This window comes from Carcharodon carcharias, chromosome 19 (genome assembly GCF_017639515.1).
Source record: "Carcharodon carcharias isolate sCarCar2 chromosome 19, sCarCar2.pri, whole genome shotgun sequence".
Lineage (NCBI taxonomy): Eukaryota > Metazoa > Chordata > Chondrichthyes > Lamniformes > Lamnidae > Carcharodon > Carcharodon carcharias.
The window spans coordinates 91,735,443-91,752,923 of NC_054485.1; the positions used below are offsets into that span (position 1 = coordinate 91,735,443).

Here is a 17,481-nt window from a genome sequence, read left to right on the forward strand (position 1 = left end):
TAGATTTTGTTTGTTCTTTACATTAAATCTCATTTTCCTTAACCGCGCGTGTTACGGAAGTTGTCTTGCCAGTACTAAAGATGGCGGCGCTCTAAACCAGCACAGTCATCCGTTTATGTTTATGGGGGTGTGTTTTATGCTAAAAAAAAAACAAAAAATGCTGCAAAAAGGCTTAGTAGATGACACATGGGAAGAACAAGATGAATTAACGTTTCAGAATTGGGCACCATGGCAATGCACATCTCTGCTGTTGCACAAACGTTAATGGCACCCAGATATTGACCAGGCGGCAATGGAGGGTTGTGGGCGGAGCTACCAGCGGCTGATTGATAGCAGGAGAGAGCCCCCGCCACCCCCCCCCCCGTCAATCCCCGTTCAATCACGAAGAGGGCGGAGCGGAATCCTGACTGATGTGAGTACTGGCCAATCGGCGTCGAGCGCTTCCGGGGGCGGCTGCCCAATGGGATTTAAGGCGGGTCGGCCCCGCTTGCTCACCTCCTGCGGCCTCTTTTCGCCGTCGCCATTTTGTGTCGCAGCGAGGAAGCGAGGTTCATTTCAGTTTGGCCTGCCCTTCGACTCGGCCGAAATACAGCCTTTCCGTTTCTAAACTTTCTTTTTTTTCTTCTTCTTCTGCGTTTGGTTGGGGGGGGGGTGGAATTTCGAAAGAAAATGGTTAAAATCTTCGTGGGCAACCTGCCGCGGCCGACAACCGCCGAGGAGATTCGGGCTCTGTTCGAGAAGTACGGCGAAGTGAGCGAGTGCGACCTGATCAAGGTGAGGGGGAGGTGGGGGGTGATGGTAATGTCCCTGGGTCTGGTCATCCAGAGGCTCAAACTCCGGGGCGGCGGCGGCGGCGGCGGCGGGGTGGGGGGGGGGGTCAAATCCCCCACCGGTGTAATTCGGATGAACGATTTCGGTGGAATTTGAAAAGTGTGGAACTATCCGCCCGGCGGGGCGGAGGGGAATCTGCTACTGGGTCTGGGCCGGGCAGGGCTGGGCCTGGCCGTGCCGGGCTGGGCTGGGCTGGGCCGGGCCTGGCCTGGCCTGGGTCTGCTCTACATGTGACTCCCACCAAACAAGGTGCCCGACTCGGGACTGCCCTTCGGGAACCAGCAGAGCCACATCGGGATGGCCGCCCCCCCGCCCACGTCCCACAAAAAACCATCAGGTTTGATTTTTTTTTTAAAAAAAGCGGCCGTTAAGAGACGGGCAAAGTTGTTACCGGGACGGCACGGGAGGGGAGGGGAGGGGGATGGGAAGCTATTCTCTCTCCTCCCCTTCCACCACCCCTCTGTCTCTCCCCCCTTCCCCCCACCCCCCTCTCTCTCCCCCCTTCCCCCCCCCTCTCTCTCCCCCCTTCCACCCCCTCTCTCTCCCCCCTTCCCCCCCCCTCTCTCTCCCCCCTTCCCCCCCCCCTCTCTCTCCCCCCTTCCCCCCCCTCTCTCTCCCCCCTTCCCCCCCCTCTCTCTCCCCCCTTCCCCCCCCCTCTCTCTCCCCCCTTCCCCCCCCCTCTCTCTCCCCCCTTCCCCCCCCCTCTCTCTCCCCCCTTCCCCCCTCTCTCTCCCCCCTTCCCCCCCCCCTCTCTCTCCCCCCTTCCCCCCCCTCTCTCTCCCCCCTTCCCCCCCCCTCTCTCTCCCCCCTTCCCACCCCCTCTCTCTCCCCCCTTCCCCCCCCCTCTCTCTCCCCCCTTCCCCCCCCCCTCTCTCTCCCCCCTTCCCCCCCCTCTCTCTCCCCCCTTCCCCCCCCTCTCTCTCCCCCCTTCCCCCCCCTCTCTCTCCCCCCTTCCCCCCCCCTCTCTCTCCCCCCTTCCCCCCCCCCCCTCTCTCCCCCCTTCCCCCCCCCCTCTCTCTCCCCCCTTCCCCCCCCCTCTCTCTCCCCCCTTCCCCCCCCTCTCTCTCCCCCCTTCCCCCCCCTCTCTCTCCCCCCTTCCCCCCCCTCTCTCTCCCCCCTTCCCCCCCCCTCTCTCTCCCCCCTTCCCCCCCCCTCTCTCTCCCCCCTTCCCCCCCCCTCTCTCTCCCCCCTTCCCCCCCCTCTCTCTCCCCCCTTCCCCCCCCCTCTCTCTCCCCCCTTCCCCCCCCCTCTCTCTCCCCCCTTCCCCCCCCCTCTCTCTCCCCCCTTCCCCCCCCCCTCTCTCTCCCCCCTTCCCCCCCCCTCTCTCTCCCCCCTTCCCCCCCCCTCTCTCTCCCCCCTTCCCCCCCCCCTCTCTCTCCCCCCTTCCCCCCCCCCTCTCTCTCCCCCCCTTCCCCCCCCCTCTCTCTCCCCCCTTCCCCCCCCCTCTCTCTCCCCCCTTCCCCCCCCCCTCTCTCTCCCCCCTTCCCCCCCCCCTCTCTCTCCCCCCTTCCCCCCCCCCTCTCTCTCCCCCCTTCCCCCCCCCTCTCTCTCCCCCCTTCCCCCCCCCTCTCTCTCCCCCCCTTCCCCCCCCCTCTCTCTCCCCCCTTCCCCCCCCCCTCTCTCTCTCCCCCCTTCCCCCCCCCCTCTCTCTCCCCCCTTCCCCCCCCCCTCTCTCTCCCCCCTTCCCCCCCCCCTCTCTCTCCCCCCCTTCCCCCCCCCTCTCTCTCCCCCCTTCCCCCCCCCTCTCTCTCCCCCCTTCCCCCCCCCCCTCTCTCTCTCCCCCCTTCCCCCCCCCCCCTCTCTCTCCCCCCTTCCCCCCCCCCCCCCTCTCTCTCTCCCCCCTTCCCCCCCCCCCCTCTCTCTCCCCCCTTCCCCCCCCCCCCCTCTCTCTCCCCCCTTCCCCCCCCCCCCCTCTCTCCCCCCCCTTCCCCCATATGGTATGGAGGTTACCATAACACTTATCATTCACTGAGTATAACAATGATACATCACAAAAAGTAATGTAACAAATGTGGCTGCCCATTTGCACACAGTGAGCCCCCACAAAGAGCAATGAGATACTGACCAGAATTTTTTTAATGATGTTGACTGAGGGATAAATACTAGCCAGGACTCTGAAAGAACTCCCAATCTCTTCTTTGAAATAGTGCCGTGGGATTATTTGCATTTGCTTGAGAGGATGGATGGGACCTCAAAGACGGTAGCTCTGATAGTGCACCATTGCCTCAGTACTGCACTGGGCACGTCAGCCTCAAGTCTTTGGTGTGGGACTTGAACACACGACCTTCACCCTGAGGTTGTTATTGACTTGCCTGGCTCTGTGATGAGCTATTTTACAAGATCACAAGAAACAGGAGCAGGAGTAGGCCATTGAGCCTGCTGTGAGTTCAGTAAAATCATGGCTGATTTGATTCCTGTCTACCTCCAATAACCCTTAACTCCATTGTCAATCAAAAATTTGTCTTAACTCAGCCTTGAATATATTCAATGACCCAGCCTCTACTGCTTGTTGGGGAAGAGAATTCCAAAGACTAATGACTCTCTGAGAGAAGAAATTCTTCCTTATCTCAGCCTTAAATGGGCGACCCCCTATTTTGAAACTATCGCCCTACTTTTGGATTCTCTCATGAGGGGAAACATCTTCCCAGTATTTAAAAGCAAAAAAACTGTGGATGCTGGAATTCCAAAACACAAACAGAAATACTTGGAAAAACTCAGCAGGTCTGGCAGCATCTGCGGAGAGGAGCAGAATTAATGTTTCGAGGCTGAATGACCCTTTTGTTTCCAGTATTTAATCTGTGAAGCCCCCGAGAATATGATACCCTGACTTGGAAATACATTGCTGTTCCTTTTACTGTTGCCGAATCAAAATCCTGAACTCCTTCCCCAAATAGTGTGGGCTCACAAGTGCCTATGTGGCAGTAGTGGCTCACCACCATCTTCTCAAGGGCACCTAGGGGTGGGCAATGAATCCTGGCCTTGCCAGTGATGCCCACATCTCGTGAATGTCTAAACAATAAAGAAACACGACAGGCACTGAAACGGGAGTCCTGACCTCTAGCTTGGTTATGTGTTGGAAAGCTGCATGGCCCCACAACATTCTCTTTTACTGTAGTATTTAAGTATTGTTTTAATTTCTTGACTGATGTAAATTAAATGTGTTTTTTTTTAATCAGAACTATGGATTTGTGCATATGGACAACAAGGAAGCAGCAAAGGAGGCGATTGAGAACCTGCATCACTACAAATTGCACGGGGTCGCTATCAATGTGGAAGCCAGCAAGAGCATGACCAAGTCCTCCACCAAACTCCACGTGGGTAAAGTGAGCTCCAACTGCACCAGCCAGGAGCTGCAGGCCAAGTTCGAAGAGTACGGAACAGTCCTTGAGTGCGACATCATCAAAGATTACGCGTTTGTGCACATGGAGAGGGGGGAAGACGCCATGGCGGCCATCAAGGGTCTGGATGGCACTGAGTTCAAAGGTGAAATTAATGTAGAGTAGTTGCTCCAAGCCATTGGGATTAACAGCTGCTGAGGTGCTCAGTCTTGCAGCTGATGTAGAGGACAGGCACCTTGGCTGTCCTTGTTGATGGCATGTGGAGGCCAGAGATTGGCGTACCCAGTCTCCCTTTGTTGGGGATTTTAATACTGGTGCTTCTTGGCAACTAATACAGTGGGTCAGACATTGTCCTTTCACTGGGTTTAAGACAGAATGGTTGATTTTTATCTGTCCCTGTTGCCTGGGTATGTGCATGCGCAAGGTCGCAAAAACATTTAAAAGGCCCCTGCGCAATTAAACAGATCGTCCATCTATTCCAGAAAAATAAGTTTAGAAGGGACATTGGTTCCAGGTCTCTTTCTAAGAATGGAAAAAGGTCCCAAAGCTCAACTTGTTTTGTATTTTGATATTCTGAGTAGCGTGCAGTTATCCTGGATGCTCTAATTGATGGTATCTTGACTATTCTGACTGTCTAAATTGTTTAGTGAAGATCCTATTTCTGGTACCTGATCTTTTTTTGTTGTTTTGTTTCTGATCCCTGGCCTTTCCCCATGTTGAAGTAATATTCAGGATTTATCCCTTTTTGATAAATTGAATACTTGTACACTTCAGTCACTCACCTTAACATTCTCTTTGGGCTTTAAGAGATTACTAACTGTAAGGCTTCCATGTGAAGCAACTGGTAGTTTCAGCATGGTTTTAATAGATATTGGGGTGGAGCGGGGGTACAGTCTGATTATTGCCCATCGTTTGGCTTAAACTGATTTTAGAAAACATTCGCAGTAATGTGCAATAGTGGGTATTGGAAAGGTGGGGGTGTCACACATTATTACAAATGACTCGGGGACAGAAATGTTGCACACAATTGTAACGTTTAAGGATAAAAATGTGAAAAGGGAGAGAGATTTGCATTTATATAGCACCTTTCCCAACCAACCATCAGATGCCCCAACGCACTTTACAGCCAGTGATAGACCTTCGAAATGTGGTCACTGTTTTAATGTTAGAAGCACAACTGCCAGTTTGTGTACAACAAGCTCCCACAAGCTGCGGTCTTTTTATTTTTTGGTGATTTTGATTAAGGAATTAATATTGGCCAGGAGATTTTGTGAAAGGTGCTATATAAATGCAAATCTCTGTCCCCTGGTCCTCTTCAAAATAGTACCATGGGATCTTTTACATCGACCCAAGTAGGCAGACTGGGCCTCAGTTTAACATCTCATCCAAAATACAGCACTCTCCGCTGTATGGCACAGGGAGTATCAGCCTAGACTTTTGTGCAGGAGTCCTGGAGAGGGACTTGAACCCACGACCTTCTGATTCGAGGCAAGAGGGTGACGAAATGAGACCAAGTTGGTGGGCGTTGGACTGAAATGGATAGTTGGAGTTCAACCGGTGCCTGAATGAAGTAATTTTTTTTAAAAAAACACACACCAGAATGTTGACTCCCTAACAAATGTACTTGAGATAATAGGAAAAATCTGGAGATTTTAGATGGATGGTTCATTTGTAAGGGGAAAAAGCAGATAAGATGTCAGGATTCTGATCTGAGTGTGACGTGTCTTAAGAGGTGTTCCTTACATTATATCTGGCCTTGGTGAGCTTGTATCTGCATGTTTGGTGCAGCAAAGGAATAGAAAATTGGAAAAGAGGTGCAAAGCTGCTGACTCCTGAACTTGAGTGTGGGATCACTAGGAAGCATTGTTTTTTTTTTCCCCTTTGCTCTTTTATGGGATGTGGATGTTGCTGCCAAGACCAGCATTTGTTGCCCATCCCTAATTGCCCTTGAACTGAGTGGCTTGCTAGGCCATCTCAGAGGGCAGTTAAGAGTCAGCCACATAGGATGGCAGATTTCCTTCCTTTCCTCCATGAGAGGACATTAGTGAACCAGTTAGTGAGGCACTAGCTTTCAATTTCAGATTTTATTAGTAGAATTTAATTGAAGCTGCCATGGTGGGATTTGAACTCATGTCCCCAGAGCATTAGCCTGGGCCTCCGGATCACTTATCTAGTGGCATTATCACTATGCCGTCATCTCCCCTTTGTCCACTGTGGGAATTTTAATTGTCTGGTGAAGAACAGGACAATGGAAGGGGTGTGGTGGGATGGAAGAGGGGTGGTGGGTTTTGTGTGTGTGTGTTGATAGAGATATTTAAAATTATGAGTATGGAATTTGAATGCAGGAAAGTTGAGGACACCAGTTTAAAGTTAAGGCCAAAGGAAAAGACATTTTTTTTAGTATGAGCTTGTGGAACAGGTTATCAGAAGGGGTGTGACAATAAAAATCACCCCTGAAGCTCAATACAAAACAGAAATCATCAAAAATATCTCCCATTTAATGCAGAGGCCTTTCTATCAGACTCTTAATTCCTCTTCAGACTAGACTCCTCAGTTCTGGAGAAGAGTCATGTTGGACTCAAAACATTAGCTGTGTTTCTCTCCACAGATGTTGCCAGATCTGCTGAGTTTTTCCAGCAGCATTCTATAAATTTGGAATTTGACCTTACGTAAAGGGCAATACAGATCAGTTTCTTTCAATACAGTACATGAGTTACCTCACTACACTTACCGTTACAGGTTATACTTCCAACATTTACATTTCATATCAAACATTCTCTGGTGCATGCTGAGATGATGGGTGTCTAAAATGCTCATGTGAGATTTAATCTCATTCCCCTCCCAATAAGAAATGTGTTAGATTGCCTTGGTGATTGGGCCTAACACCTATTGTGTGGATGAAGTTTCTGCTCCTTTAGGACAAGTAACAGGATTTTTAATAACAGACATGGGCAGTCAAGTCAGATTGCAAGCAGATAGTTACAAGGCTAAAGATTTAGAATTCAGGAAGGTTCTTCAGCATGAATAAGTCGGACAGCCTCCTGGGAGTGTAGAAGCACAGCGTTGTTGTATTACGTGAAGACGCTTTGCATCTGACCATTACCATTGCTCTGTATATTCACTTGGTGTAACAAAACAGCTAAATAATTCAGCTCTAGCCTCTTCCTGCCATGTTTGCTCAGTTTCCCTGGTTAAAGGAAAATGTGTGGAAGACACATGTCCTGGTTGTATTGTTACTCCCGAGTTATGCTGTTGTCCAGCTCTTTATCAGATATTACAGGTACCAGGTACACACCTAAATACAAGTCGGTCTGACCACCTACGAGTGTGACTGTTTTTCATTGTAGTTCAAGAGTACCTGTAACATTATTCTCTCCTCCCTCTCTGTATGCCCTCTTCCATCCAACCTCCCCCCCCCCAAATGCTTGCTGCACCACCATCTCCTGTGCTGTACCTGGGATTTGAATATGGGTCATTGACAGACACATGGATATACACGTGCTTTGTCCAGTCTAACTAAAAACACCCAGCAGTATAGCTATAGATGGGGCCTGTCCAAACTTGGGTTGAGAGAGAGAGATTGATTGGAACTCCATAAAAAGATAGTTGTTTGGTAGTAGAGAACTTGAGTATTGCTTAAAAAAAAAGACTTTGGTCTAAGCTTTTCCTTTTGTACTCATCAGGATAATTCACAAGAAAATATCAATGTCCAGGGGAACAGTATATTTATACTGTATGAAAAGAGAGTGCTGATTGGTTGGCAAGCGGACTCTAGTTGTTAGAGACGTGGATGGTTGTCACTTATTATGCTTAGCTGAAGCAGGTGTAATGTGTGTAGATGTTCTTTCTGTCTGCAAAGAACAGGACCCTGTGTATTAATATATTGTTCGCAATAGGCAAGGACCTTACCCAACCAGCCTATGCTTGCAAAACTCAAAAGTGTTCAGCATTAGATGTGATTTGCGATTGGACAACATCCGTTAAATAATCCTCAGTGCACTAAGAATTACGCTGACAGCCAATTTAAGATGATCAGTCGAGCTCAGTTTGGTGCATTTGCGTGTACTGGAAGCTACATATATTAATACACAGGGCTCTTTTTTGCAGACAAAGAACATGTACACGCGTTGCACCGGTTTCTGCTAAACAAAGTAAGTGACAGCCATTCACTGGTTTATTCCCCAGGACAATGTCTTGACCAATCGGAGTCGAGCTGCCTGGTTTAAATTTCAAACAATGCTTGGCATTTAACTGTCAGTCACCATTGACTGGTGCATTCTCCATGGCAGCATCTCAACCAGTTGGAGTCTACTTGCCAACCAATCAGCACTCTTCTCATATTGTATGAATACAATATGCTGCTCCCCCTGACATTGGCATTTTCTTGCAAAGTGTCCTGATGGGCGCAAAGTGAAATGTTTCAACAAAGTTTTTTTGCTCTGTATAAAAATAATTGGGAATGGGATGATGACCAGAGGAGCTGTCTGTCGAGGTTTTAAGACAAAGGGAGAAATCTCATGCTCTTCTTTGAAATAGTGCCGTGAGATCTTTTAAGGCAGGGCCTCCCTCTGACATCTTAGCTAAAGGACAGCATCTCTGGCAGCACCGCGCTCCGTCAGTGCTGCACTGAGCTTATGTTTTCTGCTTGAATATTGAGAGCGAGGCTGCAAGTTGCAGCCACTGATGTATGGCTGACCCATACAGAACGTAGTTCATGGGAGTGGTGGGATGTCGGTGACACTGGCAAGGCCAGCGTTTGTTGCCCATCCCTAATTGCACTTGAACTGAGTGCCCTGCTAGGCCATTTCAGAGGGTAGAGTCAATCTCATTGCTGTCAGTCTGGAGTCAGAAAAGGATAGTAGATTTCTTTCCCTAAAGGACATTAGAGAACCAGATAGTCTCAATGGTGGAGACTAGGTTTTAATTCCAGCTTTTAATTTAAATTCCATTAGTTGCCGAGGTGGGATTTGAACACACGTCCCTGCCTGGGCCTCTGAATTACTAGTCCAATGACAGTGGGAAGATTGGAAAACATAGCAGCATATCTTGCAACACTATGATTATGATTACTGGGTCATGTCGGCTTATTTCCCCTTCTTTACATTGCTACCTGACCAAGCCTGGCAATCTAACTGCTTCGGCCGGCAAATGGTTTATCAGGTACTAGCCATCTCCCAGACTCTTATACACAAGCTTGAGTGTTGGCAGGCTACTCGGCTGTGGTAATCATCACCATTAGTGTCTGGCCACACATCATTCGAAGCAGGTTTGCTGGACAGTGATATGTTTTTCCCAGTATTAAGCTCAGTCTCCTCTTATTTACAGGCTCATACAGCACTGAAAGAGGCCATTTGGTGCAACATGTCTGTGCCGGCTCTTGGTCCCTTTTGCTGTTAATTTTTATTTCCTTTCAGTTATTTACCCCCGCTCCCTTTTTTCCCCAGAAAGTTTAACACTGAATCTGCTTCCACCATCGTTTCAAGTAGCGCATTTCAAATCACAGCATCTCACTTGGAAGGAAAGATCTGTGTCTGGTAGTTAACTAAGAACATTCTATTGAATCTGGTTTTTTTTTTTTCTTTTATTAAAGGTAAACGGATTCACGTTGAACTGTCCAAGAGCCGGCTGCGAATACAGCCTGGGATGGGCGAGAAGAACACCTGCTTCCGGTGCGGCAAAGACGGCCATTGGTCCAAAGAATGCCCAACAGACCGGCAGGAGATGGGCATTGGATTCGCCCACGACTACCTTGACCCCTATGCCATGCACCACCGGTACGGGGAGCAGCCCTTTTACGACAGTCGCTACGTTGATTACTACGAGAAGTACCGGGCTGGGGCCTACGGAGCGGTGGGCACTCCGTACCCTGACCGCTGGGGCACCCCACTGGCTGGCTATGGCACTTCCATGAGGGAGCGCATGCCCAAAGCATTGGAGGCGTACAGCCAGAGCTCCATAAGCCAACCCCCGACCTATTATGCGCGGGACCGGAGCCCCCTCCGGCGACCGACGGCATCAACGATCACCGACTACGCCACAGCTGCTACGGAGTATGCTGCTGCTGCCGCTGCTGCGGCCGCCACCAACTCTGACTACGGCACGGCCGCCTCCACTGCTGAGTATTCTGCCAGTGACTACGCCGCTGCTGCTGCCAGGTACGCTGCCCAAGACTATGCCAACGCCAACTACGCTGCCAGCAACTATGCCACTGCCACCTCGACCGCCGACTACGCCAGTGGAAACTACGGCACCGGTGACTACAGCGCAGGCTACGCGTACGACTACGGACATACCATGAGCAACAGTGCCGCCTATTCCGCTACAGGTACAGGGAACGAGGCCTATGCGGAACACACGCAGTACTCTGCTTATTAGCCAAAAGGTGAGTGAGACACATCTGGGCCCTTTAAACATTGATATAAATCGGCTGCACTTTCTGCAGTCTTGCATTGGAATTGTAATTGGGTGGCTTTTTGATTCCATGAATTGGTTCTGCCTTTTCTTCTCCGTAAGGTTCCAGCTCCGAGAGGTGGTGGTGCCATGCTTCTGAGCGAGTTCTTGGATCGCTGTTCCTGTTTGTGCGCGCGTGTTTTTTTTATTTTCCTTGTTCCTGAACTGCTTCTGTTGTTGAGAATCGTAGCTCGCGCGGTGTTGGTGCCTGCTTTCTCATCCTCAGGTCCTCTCCATGCACAAATGGGTCTTTTCCTTCCGCTGCCTACCTGACTAGGAGGGAGAGGAGAGGGCAAGCAGGAGGTGGAGGGGTGGAAGATTCCCCCCATCACTGCCCAAAACACACATCTACACTGTTGGATCGTGCTCTTCCTTTGACAACGTGCCCGTACACACGGCACCTCCCATCGGCCTGGCTTCGGTTCAGATTTCTTCCCTGGGGTAAATTTGCGGCCTGCTCGGTAGGTTGATGCCTTCCGTCTTAAAAGACCGGCTTTTGTCGCTGTGTTTGCGGTCCGTCGGCTACATGGCCTGTGCCTGCGTCGCGGGGGTGGGGGCGGGGGGGGGGGGCGGTTGGCGGGTGACTTCTGTCTACGCTGATCAGCGTGCCACCCATCTCCAGCTAGTTTGAATGCAGCGTCTCTGGCTGCTGCTGGGATGGGAGAAAGATGCCTGCTTCTTTCTTGAGGCGGAGGCTGAAAATGCTGGGAGTGCACAGCAGCTCAGTTGCCACCTTTTGAAAGAGAAAGACAGGTTCTCACTGACCCAGGATCTCAGCCCCATGTTCAAGATTTCACTGCAAACAAACCCGTCTTTTCCTTACTTCAGATTGCTGGCTTGGCTGCTGTGTATTTCCTGTGTATGTGTTGGTTTCATTTGCAGCTCCAGTGTGTGGAGGTGGCTGTAGTATTTAGTTCCATGCATGTCCTGACAATGCTTGGGTTAGTTTCTCCCCCCCCCACCCCCCCAGCTATCCGCTCTGGATGCTCGGTTGCTTATCGCAGGTGTGTCACTTGCCCTTTATCTGTATATCTGGAGTCATTGTACCACAGCATCCATCCCTGTTGCAGGGAACTTTCCCTCCATCACCACTGTCCAATGTGAGCTACCGCTACCCAGCAAAAGGGCAATTTCTCCATCGTAATATAAGAAATAGGAGCAGGAATAGACCCTGTGGTACCTTGAGCCTGTTCCCGCCATTCAATAAGATCATGGTAAATCTTGCAACTCAAAACACTGCTTCCTGTAATATCCCCTTATACCTCAGTTCCCAAGTAACAGTCTCGAATATACTCGATGACTGAACATCCACAGCTCTCTGGGGTGGAGAATTCAAAGATTCACGACACTCTTGACTGAAGAAATTCTCCTCACCTCGGTCCCACTTAGCCAAACCTTTATTCTGAGACCATGCCCCGGTGTTGTAGACTCCAGCTGGGGGAAAACATCCTACTTGTGGTTGCCTTGTCAAATCTTCTCCAAATTCTGTACAGTCTGACCAGGTTTTATAAGAAGAATGAGGAAAGTGATTGGTATCACTTTGGAATTTCTCAGCGGAGAGAGACGACTCAGCCCATCGTGTCTGTGCTGGCTCTTCGCAAAAACTGTTCTGATTTGCCCTACTCCTTCCCCTTCCAGTTGGTCCAGTTCCCTTTTGAAAGTTTTGAAAATGCATTTAAAAACAAAATTCTCATTCCACTCTCCAGTTTTTTTTCCCCTTAAATTGAAACTTTTAAGGCGTTTATCTTCATCACATCAGCTACAGCTCTGCTGATAAATGGGAATTAGGTGAGTGCAGGTAAGATGTGAAAAGCAGCTGAGCAGCAACTACCAGTTTGTGTGAATGTGACGCAGGACCAGCAGGGGCATCCCTTTACTTGGAGTCTTGGCCGTCCACCAGCTGTAGCTCTGACCTGGTTGATCCGCTCTGACCTTTCGCTGCGAGCAGCTGGTTTCCCTGCAGTTGCTGAAAACCAGGCTGAACTCTCCTGTACTACAGTGCGGCAGGAGTCAGCTGGCTGTGATTGGAACTCGCCCGTGGATCTGAATATTAAGATGTCCAAGTGCCGGCTGATTACACGTGAATGGTCATTTTGACCAATCATTGTTGTGCCGACTTTTCAAAACTTTACCATGCTCTATTCTGCTGGCTTGCAGTTATGTTTGTTCTGCCTCCTTGTGTGTTTCAGTTTGGATTAGTTGTGTGTTCGTTCGTGTGTATACCTTTAAATGAACCAGAAAATTACACCACTCTGTGTACGTGTAGTTGGCGCTCTGATGTTTCTTGCCCCTAATGTTTTTCTTTTCTCCTGAAGGTACTCAGTCCTGTATGATTGCATGTCTACAGGCACCTTTCCAGTACTTACCTGACTCATTTTACATAGCATCAGCCTGGACGAGGAGTTTTTTGGTAGGCTCTTTGACTGTGGGGGCCATCACTGACTAGCTCAATCCCATACCCGACCTGCACACTCTTCACCAGGGATCAGTAGATCGTGTTGTAGCATTGGCAACAGTGCTCCATTTGTCCTTATCTCTCCGATCCCGCAATCCATCTCTTTCTCCTTAATCAATCCCAGAACAGCTGAAACTAACTGTTTCTACGACAATGCAGGCCTTGTTTTGAACCTGCAAGTCCTCCCCCCTTCTGTAGGGCTGCATACGGCACCAGGCAGCACATTTTCACACACCAAAGGAACACGGTTCTTCAATTTTTTACATTAAAAGCATTTAAAATTTTGTGCGCCAGTGTCCTTGTCCGACTATTATGTATATTACCGGAGCTAATAAAACTAAAAGGTGTGGTGCCGTTATGTGTACCTATTCATAATGGAAAGCTAGCCCATTCCCGGTGCCAAGTTTATTTATTTTTTTTTTGTTCTCAGCCCCGTTCATTTCTTCGCCACCTGTGAAAGAGACATGTTGTGTTCCTGGCTAAGACTGTAGGCATTCCTTCTTTAAATGGTCCAGTTTACCTGTTTTCAATGCCCATTTGCCTCAATGTATTTCCATGCCCTGATAGCCCTTTATGTGGGAGGGGAAAAGAACACTTCTAAGCTTCCCACACACCACCACCACCCCCTGACCCACCCACTGGCTTCCCCCATCCTTTGTGCCTCAATTACTAATCCTAAACCAAAAAACATTTGCTGCTGATCTCGAGGCACACTGTCACCAAAAACATTTGGAAAGCATCGAAGAGTCCTAGTCCTTTCTCCCCGCTCAGTCATGCGGCAGGAGGGAAAAGGCATCGATGGAAGCAGAGGCCAGGAGCAAGCGATCTGCATGAGTGTTAACAAAGCCGGTCACATCGAGTGCAGAGAACGCTTTTGCCAGTGGTACCGACGGCGAATAACAAGCGTCGAGACATTTGATGTCTGACAGTCTTGCTAAAAGATTTTGTATGTTTTTAAAAAAAAAAGCCACTTTGAAGCTCGCGGGGATTGTAGGTTTGTTGAATGAACTGAAATGCTGTGTCGTCTCCCCTCCTCTTTAACAGTTTTGTGCCTGTTGGAAACCCAGCTCCTGTTCCCACCATCGGAGCCAGTGGAAAGTAGCAACTCTCAGACTAGCTTCAGGTTGCATTTTGTGGTAACTGGCGCACCAACTGTTTCTCTTGTCCGGTTTTTTTTGTTTCTGTTGGAACTGTTCCACCTTTTTTTTAACCCACCCCTCCCCACCCCCCCACCCCAATCTGTCTCCTCCCATTGAACCACCCCCCTCCCCGACCTCACCCAATTCTCACTGGGATACGGTTCCAATAGGCGCCCTTCCCAAGTGACCCTTTTCCTTTTATTTTTCCGTTCAGCGGGTGTCGGCAGCGCGGAGCGACGCGGCGCGGGTCAAGTGCGTGATCTCTCGACACACGCGTACGTACGCAAGCGCGCGGGCACACGCACGCTTCCCCCCCACCCCCTACAACCCCGCTGCCCCTACCTCCCCAGGGTCTCGGGCCTAATACGGCAGAGAGGCGCCAAGCAGAGGGAAGTTATCCCAGGGTGCGCTGAGAACCCGGCCGACAATTTAACTGCCTGCTCTTGTCCCTTCCCAGTCGCCATTTTCGCCATCGGCTGAGGCTCGAGAGGGAGAGAGAGGGAGAGAGACGGAAGTGCAGAGTGTGCACGGAGCCAGAATGTTAGCCACTCCACCGAAAACAGAAATTAAACTGACTGCTGCGTGGTGACGTGTGTATGAAATCTGATCGCGATCTAAGGAGGACTCCAGTGGGAGGCTGCCGCCTTGTCAGCTCCGGGAGACGGGTGTTCCCGTTTGGGTGCAGTTCCACAAAATCTTGCATTTGCGTAGTTCCTGTAACGCAGTAAAGCTTCCCGTGGCGTTCAATAGGAGCAAGCGTCGATCAAAACTTAACAGGGCGTTGCATATGGAGTTATTAGTACAGGTGGCCTAAAGCTTGGCCAGAGAGCCAGGTGCCAAGGAGAATAGGAGAGTGGGAATTCCAGAGTTGAGTTGAGGCTAATGAAAGCATGATCAGCAATGGTCAGGTGATGGAAATCTGGAATGCGCAGTAGGCCAGAATTGGAGGAGCACAGATCTTGAAGGTCATAGGACTGGAAGAGATTACAGAAATGGAAAGGGGTGAGGCCCTGGAAGGATCAGGGCATAAGAACGAGAATTTTATTACGGAGTCATTGCCGGAATGGGAGCAATGTAGATTAGCAAGCACAGGTGAAAAAGGCTTGGTGCTGTTTAGCATAGAAATGGTACAGTTCGTGTTTACGGAGGGTGGGATGCTGGCCAGGAGAGTTGGTTACAGGCGTTCCTGGAGGTAACAAAAAGCATCCTCAGTTGTCCATGAACCTGACTATTGAACCTGCTCACTGTTTATTCAGTCAGATTTAATCATGTCTTCACCATGTGTCCCCAGCAGTGGTTGCTGGCTGAATGATCAGAAGCTGGAACCCCGGCTGGGTTTTTTCCCCTCCCTAATCTTGCTAACTGCCAGACATTGCTGTAAACTCACCTCCGACCCCCAAAAGGTCCCACTCCTGACCTCCCCGCCCCCCCCCCCTCCTCCATCCCGTCCCCAGCCTGTAGATGCTGACCAGTCCCGGGTGACTATTCTGCCTGACTCCTCTGTACCATGCTGAAGTGGCACACTCCAGAAACTGAGCAACCAGAGGGAGTCGGGACAGGCAAGGAGTGAACTTCTTAAAAAATTTTGTGATTTTTCTATCATCTCTCTAACCCTCTCCTCTCTTCCCACCCATCCCTACACCCCACCCCTACCCTTCCAGGTCTCATACTTTTTATATTTTAAAAAAAACCTAGCGGGCAGTATGTTAAAAGTGGCAGTGAATGTTGCCCGAGCTGCTCGCTTCACGAGTTGTGTAGGTGCTCCTCCTGTGGCGAACAGCGTGTCTTTGAACAGTCTGTGATGTGCTTCCTTTCACAGGTTTGGTAATACCCGTTGACAAGAACCGCGGTTCCCCCTGGTATACACACAAACTCGGGTCGTACGTTGTGCGGATTACACTCACCGTCGGGATATAGCGCGGAGGACACCGGGGGAAAATGCTATCTATGTACCTAAATATTGATGGTTCTCTTTTTCTAAAAAAAAAAACTGCAAAAATTGATTTTTTTTTTCATTTCCCAAGATGATCTGTGACTGTTTTGCATTTTTTTTTTGAAGTTCTGTATGTTGCTTCCCATCCCCCACCCCCACCCACAAAGAAAATAAAATCTTTTTGGTTTTGTGTTACTGGTAACTGTTCTGTGATGGTTGAGCTCTCTGTCTGACGTGGAATTACCCTCTAGTTTAAACGTGAACGTGGCTGTAATATAGCCACCCTTGTAGTACCCTGAAATAAACGATCAGTATTTGACCTGACACCGAGTCTTTGTAAAATGGTTTTTAACGCCAGTCGTATTTTGGCGGATAGTGTGTAGCAGTCTCACTACATAGAAAGGGGGAGCGTCTGACCTGGTGGTAATCGCTGAACCCAGCTCGCGTACTTGAAATTTCGATGTGCTATTGCATGTCATCGGTATTTCATCTGTTCACCTCTGCTGATTCTCTTCCCTATAATCCTCAAATTGAGCTTCATAATCTTGTCAGCTTGGCGATGGTATTTCTGCTCTGGTGATCAAAAGGCGCCTGTTTTCCCCTGACAGTCCTGCAATGTCGGGAGCAAGTACTATATGGGAACAAGAAATGTCCGTTTAGCCTCCTCTGACATTTCAGCCCTCTGATCGTCAGTTGCTTATTTGTTTCCACTCTGCTTCGCTAGGTTGAGATTGCAGAAGAGTCCAATACTTGACTTACAGACTCTTGCCACGTGGTGCAGGTGAGGCTTGGAGGGTCGAGTAGATGAGTTGTGTGGAGGTTCGTGCGCTCTTTCTGGCATCTTGACTTCTGTGTGTTCTGGACAAAATCTATCTGTGCCTTCCTGAATGGACATTCTTGATTTTGGTTGATCACAAGCCAGGGCCTCCCATGAGCCAGTGGCTATTTAACCTCTGCAGGGAATGCTTTGAGGACATCCCTAAAGCATTTCCACTGTTCCAGGCATCTCCTCCCAGGACCAAGTTCCAAGTAGAACAGTTGTTACAGGAGTCTGGCAATATTCAGTTAGATCACAGCTGATCTCTATCTCAAGGCCACTGACTCGCTCACCTTGGTTCCACATTCCTTAATATTGTGACCCAACAAAAGTCAATTCACCTCAGTTTTTAAATTGACCCCCAAGCTCAAATTTTTGGTGGAGAGAGTCAGTTCCAGATTTCCTCTGCTTTGCTCTAAAGAGATCATCAGTCCTGAATGGCCTAGCTCAAATTTTAAGGTTATGCCCCTCTTAGACACCCATGTGTCCCTTTGCCCCCACAAGGCCAGATAGTCTTA

At 49.7% G+C, this 17,481-nt stretch overlaps 1 protein-coding gene across 5 annotated transcripts; it reads left to right on the forward strand.

The window, feature by feature from the left end:
- Positions 1-502: 502 nt before the first annotated feature.
- On the forward strand, positions 503-16,470 carry LOC121291520 (RNA-binding protein 4B-like). Of its 5 annotated transcripts, none has more exons than XR_005946017.1 (5): positions 503-774; positions 4,008-4,314; positions 9,760-10,551; positions 14,119-14,210; positions 14,671-16,470. XR_005946017.1 is itself a non-coding variant. In XM_041212830.1 (4 exons), the coding sequence occupies exons 1-3, from the start codon at positions 670-672 to the stop codon at positions 10,542-10,544; spliced, it is 1,197 nt and encodes a 398-aa protein (XP_041068764.1). In that variant the 5' UTR covers positions 503-669; the 3' UTR covers positions 10,545-10,551; positions 14,119-16,470. The 5 variants fall into 5 exon arrangements, 3 of the variants coding, with proteins under 3 accessions (XP_041068764.1, XP_041068766.1, XP_041068765.1); XR_005946018.1 differs by having other exon boundaries at positions 14,119-14,197; XM_041212830.1 differs by having other exon boundaries at positions 14,119-16,470.
- Positions 16,471-17,481: the final 1,011 nt, after the last annotated feature.

Excerpts from the sequence above, each read along its gene's own strand:
- LOC121291520 (XM_041212830.1), top strand. The coding sequence starts at position 670 with ATGGTTAAAATCTTCGTGGGCAACCTGCCGCGGCCGACAACCGCCGAG. Across the intron at positions 775-4,007 it reads GCGAGTGCGACCTGATCAAG|AACTATGGATTTGTGCATAT; the intron begins GTGAGGGGGAGG and ends TTTTTTAATCAG. Across the intron at positions 4,315-9,759 it reads GGATGGCACTGAGTTCAAAG|GTAAACGGATTCACGTTGAA; the intron begins GTGAAATTAATG and ends CTTTTATTAAAG.